The 6,000-nt window shown below is 32.3% G+C and overlaps 1 protein-coding gene across 2 annotated transcripts in view; it reads left to right on the forward strand.

The window, feature by feature from the left end:
• The window catches only part of LOC106882966 (dnaJ homolog subfamily B member 12), a 45,371-nt gene extending 40,207 nt beyond the window's left edge, over nt 1–5,164 (forward strand). For both annotated transcript variants that reach the window (XM_052968560.2, XM_014933820.3), the window contains 3 exons: nt 1,624–1,733; nt 2,779–2,942; nt 4,087–5,164. In XM_052968560.2, coding sequence (XP_052824520.1) covers nt 1,624–1,733; nt 2,779–2,942; nt 4,087–4,199 — 387 coding nt within the window. In that variant the 3' untranslated portion in view covers nt 4,200–5,164. The remainder of the gene's footprint in view (nt 1–1,623; nt 1,734–2,778; nt 2,943–4,086) is intronic.
• The last annotated feature ends 836 nt before the right edge of the window (nt 5,165–6,000 follow it).

Genomic DNA, 6,000 nt, shown 5'->3' on the forward strand with positions numbered 1-6,000 from the left:
AGGCAAAGTTGAACTCGGTAGAATTTGAACTTAGAAATTCAGAACAAAACTCCCAAATCATTTTGTCTGATGCATTAACCTGCGTTGAGGCAGAACATTTTTTTTTGATGCATCCTAACGTTTTTTTAAATCACTCTATCACTATTCATTGGAGAAACATAGAGACTGGGCAAACAATAAATAATTAGTTTGTACTGGTGATTTTCAGTTGACATATGTAAAGTTCAAAAGTTGTTTCATGAACCTCATAGGATCAACTTGACTTGTACTTCTGTTTTCTATAGTGTTAAAGAACCTTGGATTAGGTGCCAGTCTATGGCTAGTAACTTCTTCAGAGACCTGGCAAAAGAGTACAACCCCTGTTGTACTCTTTTGCCCCAACTTTCTCTCACTCTTCCTGTTTCTTGAGTAATGCTGCGATGGACTGGCGTCCCGTCCAGGTGGGGGGAACACAGCCTGGCTAGGCCTTAAAAGGACGCATAAATAAATAAAAAAATAACATGAATTAACTATCTAGCTTCTAAAATTAGACTAATAAATTGATCTTAAATTACTTACAGTCATCAACATGCAACATTTTATATATACACCAAATTTACTAATCTGTTTGCTTTAACCAATTCTTTCTCTATATTGTTTGTCATATTTCTAGTATGCATGTTTTGATTCCAAAATTTAACTAATGAGAAAAATTACTCTCACTGTTTTCTTTACTTTCAACATTTAAGAAATCTGATTGTGTAGGAACCATAAATTGATGGTAAAGATCAGTTATAAATTACATATATATGCTTAAAACACACCATATTATAGTATTGTTGTAGAATGAAACTCTTTGATAAACCCCAAGTTATTGGCAGCACTGTGTGGTGTATTGAACATTCTCTGGTTCCTGTGATGTCTTCTGTGAGCCAAGTTATTTCTTTGTGGCTATAAATTAGTTCTTCTCAGTAAACAGAATTAAATAAATTTTGAGGAAAATTTAAAGGTTTGAAACTGTAATGATTTCAGTAATTCTGGATATTCCTCCAGATTTGATCTGCTAGCAACACACTCTTTGGTATACTGAAGTTTTGAATTTTCAGTTGTGTTAATGTATTAGCAATGAATTAATTTCTCCCATTTAGGTAGTGTTTTAATTTACTGTTATCAGTTGTGCTTTAGCATAGGACTTTACATAATAAGTTGCACATGTATATTGTGGTTAGGAGCTATGATTACATAATAACATCATTATTATCATAGCAGCCTGCAATAAGGATTAAAAGAGACTTGTGCCAAAATACGAAAGGATTATTATACAGCCCTTTTGATCTGAACTTACTTGATATCAAACATTTTCCTCTTTCCATTTGCACTACTTGTAAATGAAGAACAGATTTAAAAAGGAAAATATTTTGTTGATTTGAGTTCTATCTAGTTTGCAGTTTGCGTTAGCTTCTACTCTCTACTGTTGATTGTTAAACATTTATTTTGAGACTAATTTTGTAAAATGGATTTGTAGGAAGAATTAAAAATGTTAATGGAAAAAATGTTTCATAAAATCTGATTTATTTTGCTATGATATTTGCTGTAATGTATCAGAAGAAATATTTACAAAATTTCCTTTTTTTTCTTTTACAGAGTGGCTACAATCTTCTTGTACAATTGGCTCCTGTGTTGATATTAATATTCTTATCCTTAATGGGAAGTTTCCTTGTACCAGATGCACCTTTCAGTTTACATCGATCACAGTGAGTGTTAATCTACAACTAAACTACAAACTTCTAATTATATTATTGTATTAATGTGGATGCTTCTATCTACATTTTACTTGAGATCTATTTACTGAAGGGCTGACATTAATATTTAAAATGCTTACTTAATATTCTAAAATATTTTTCATAAGAACTATATGAAAAGGTAAACTAAGCTCAGGGAACAATTACTACCTCTGCTGGTAACAAAATGTTTCTCTCTTATCATGAAGAGCAGATTGTATGATACTTCTGTGCAGAGTATGATGCTGCGTAATAGCTGGACTGGACATGGGCCTTGAATGCAGAGGATTTGCAAAGGTTGGGAAAAGAATTGAGTAGATTATTCTAGATGTGTAGTGTTAATGACCTTCCCAGTTTAATACCACAAACTAGTCCGTGAATACTTTAGCTGAGTCCTCTCTGTTGCAAGAATTTAGACTAAGGTCTCAAGTTTTAGAATAACTTCTTTCCTCCTTCCTACCATATCAGAAGTAGGAAGTAGTTGGCAAATGAATAGAGACAATATAGGGTAGAGAGGATTGATTCTTTAAAACCAGGGACAAGCAAACCTTGGACCTAGTGTCATGATACAGTGCACTCAGTACACCCTGTAAAGCAGTTAGTGATAGGAAGGATATCCAGCTGTAGAACAATGTGCTAAAAATGAAACATATGAGTAAGATCTGGTCTATGTTTTGGAGGGCAGTAACCCTGAATAAGGGAAGTGGCTTAGTTTTTGATGACCCAGAATGTTAAATGAGAATGTTTTATAAAATCAGTTTTGAATCTCAACTGTAAACTATCCTTCAACTTATTTCTTTTTTGCAATGTATTACTTAATTACCTGACTTTGTGCATATGCTGCATTTCATCATATAAATTGACTGTAAATTTGGGCTGGTTAAAGAGCATATCTGCTATTTGTAACTGATATATTGGGCTTTGAACAAACATTATATACTTAATAAAAATTGATTTATATGCGTTACATCTCGTGGTAAACTATAATTGCTATCTTGGTTGTATTTTCTATTCTCAGGAAATATTCAAATGAAAAGAAAACAAATCAACTTAAAGTACAATATTTTGTGAAAGACGATTTCCATATCGATTCCAATTATGATTTACGGAGAATAGAGAGACAAGTAGAGGATGAATATGTTTCAAATCTACGTACCAGTTGTTTCAAAGAAAGAAGTTACAGTAAGTTTTTTGACATTTTCATTAGACAGAGAACATTTTGTTTGTTTGCTAGTTTTTTTTTGGGGGGGGGGGGGGGGGTTTAATGGATTTTTTGGTGGTGGTGGTGGTTAAAGTTCATATTTTATTTTTACACATCTAAATAATTATTTCTTCTAAGGTTACCATGAGTGGACAAAATCCAAACCCTCCTGTATCATCTATCTTTTACTTGTTTCAGTCATAAGACTGTAGGCATGCTGGGGTACTGTTTCGAAAGGTTTGAGTTGAACAGATCGATCCCCCCCCCCCCAGTACTTATTTTTCTAAAGTTTGACAGTTATTCTTGCACTAAATTGCTAAGTTATGGGATGTAAACAAACTAACACCAGTTGTCAAGTAGTGGAGGAGGAACAAACATATACTCAAACACTCATGGTTTCCATCTACCAAATTCACTCACAAGGCATTGGTCATCCCAAAGCTATATCATTGAAGACACTTGCCCAAGGTTCTGTTCGGTGGGACTGAATTCAAAACCATGTGGTTGCAAAGTGAATGTGTTAACCACACAGCCATACCTTATCATCATTAGTTGTAAATTATCGTTGTATAAAACCTTTCACTAGAATTTTATTTGGTCATGAAGATCCTAGTATATATCAGAATTCATTCTGATTTCATCATCATCATCGTTTAACGTCCGCTTTCCATGCTAGCATGGGTTGGACGATTTGACTGATGACTGGTGAAACCAGATGGCTACACCAGGCTCCAATCTGATTTGGCAGAGTTTCTACAGCTGGATACCCTTCCTAACGCCAACCACTCCAAGAGTGTAGTGGGTGCATTTACGTGCCACCAGCACAAAGGCCAGTCAGGTGGTACTGGCAATGGTCATGCTCAAAATGGTGTATTTTACGTGCCATCTGCACAGAAGCCAGTCCAGCGGCACTGGCAACAATCTCACTCGAATGTCTTTTTTTATAGGCTTTAATTAAAAGAATTTTTTTTACTTTATTTCATTTTTAAACATGTCATCATATGAATTGATTATAACTATTGTAAATTCTTTCAGTAGATTTTACAATGTAATTTTTTTTGTTTAGTTCTTCAATCCTTTTAAAAAACCTCTTACATTTTTCTTATTTTTTTCTCCTTTTTGCAGAAGAAACTTTGATTTGGCGAGCAAAGAATTATGGTGATTCAAAATTATATAAGAAAGCTATGAATATGGAAGTTCCTTCATGTAATCATCTAAACAATTTGTATGGAGGCTGAAACCCCTGCAGTGTGCCTATTTGGCCTAACCCACTAACTTTTTTTAATCTGGCCAGTGTGAAGGATAGTTATATAACTTTTGTTAATGTTGTACAAAACTGGAACCTCTGGCAACAAACATCCCACATTAATTATGTATAGACATACGCTATTATTTAAAAAAAAAAATATAAATAAAAAAAATAAACAAAAACAAACCTAAAAGAAATTTCAAAAAAAAAACAAACAAACACTCATGTCAAATCTGTTTTGACATAAAATCACTTTTTGCAACTAATGTCCACTGTAAATGAAGGAAGGCTGTATTTCTGAATATGCTCTTTATGAAGTCTGCTCATGGCTCTGGGAAATGTACTTTGATTGTTTAGTATTAAGCTAAGACTATTTCATCAGAGAAGACAAGCAAGTAAGGCATGTCCAGCATTGGGCTGGGCTCCCTCTTTCTCTCTCTCTCTCTCTCTCCTGCTTTCTCTTTTTCTCTCTCTCCTCTCTCCCTCTATTTATTTCAGTTGCTCCCTTATTTCATTTCTATCAATAACCAAAGATGATTTAAGAATCAGGACATAATAGATTACATATTCCATCTTTATTTTTTTTTCTTTTCACTTTTTTTTTTGTTAATCTTTTAATGTTCTTGAAATTGTATAAATTAAACCAAAAGGTAAAAATGGAAATTATTTACTTTTACTTCAACTATATATATATATATATATATCTTTCTCCCTTTTTCTTCTTTTTTTTTGGTGGGGTAGTGTTTAAATAAGATTAAAGAATGCCAAATTTATATTCTCTTCTATACTGTTAATCTCATTTCATTTAGGTGAAAGTCCTCAAGTCCATGTTTTACAGCTCTTCAAGTGATTTCTATAACATTTGATTGTTTACTATTATCACGTTTTGTTGGAAGTCTTAATGTAGACTAAATTATATTTTCTTTTCCAAAATAAATTGTCATTGTTTCCTAATATTTATGTTTATGAATCAATTTAAAATTTTTCAATCAAAATTATTATTACTACTACAATGAGTACTACTTCTACTACTACTATTACTACTACTATTATAAATTTTAAATATGTATATACTTCTCTAAAATTTCACTCGAGTATATGTATTTTAGAGAAAGGAATTTATTGGAATCTTTTTCAGAATTTAATTTTAGGACTTTTTTTTTTAATTGCTATACAGTTGGGTTTTTTTTTTAATCATTTTGTTTGTCTACATAAATATACTCTAACAACGCATTTGATCTAAGATGAATTTTCAAAATTTGCTTGGCTCTTTTATGCAAAATGTGTGGTTTACCTTTTTTGATTTGATTAGTTGAAATTATTAATCAGGGGAAACCATGTGTAAATCTTGTTTTCTTTTGCCGAAATCGTCAGTTTTGAAAGTGTTCCTGACATCAGTCTGAGTTTTTATACCAAGCCAAGCAATTTTTCGGTAGACAGCCTTCTGATGCTGCACAAAGATCAAGTCTTTGTTGGTGATATTTTTGCACTTGCTGTCACTGTGTACTGTCTACTATGTAGACCTACACCAGCAGTTTTTTTTTTTTTTTTTTTTTTTTTTAGTTAAAAAATTTTTTTTTTTTTTTTTTTGTGTGAATGATTGGCTTTCTTGCTGACAATTACTTCATACCATGAAGTTAGGTTTTCGCCCACCTATCAGTCACTCCTCTCTTCAACAAACAGCTTGGAAAAAAAAAATGATCTACACAACACATATTTCTATAATTCTTTTAACAATACTCCCCCTGTCTTGTTTTAATTTATTAAATTTAATTTATTTATGTACATAC

Source organism: Octopus bimaculoides, chromosome 6, assembly GCF_046866305.1.
Source record: "Octopus bimaculoides isolate indiv1 chromosome 6, ASM4686630v1, whole genome shotgun sequence".
NCBI lineage: Eukaryota > Metazoa > Mollusca > Cephalopoda > Octopoda > Octopodidae > Octopus > Octopus bimaculoides.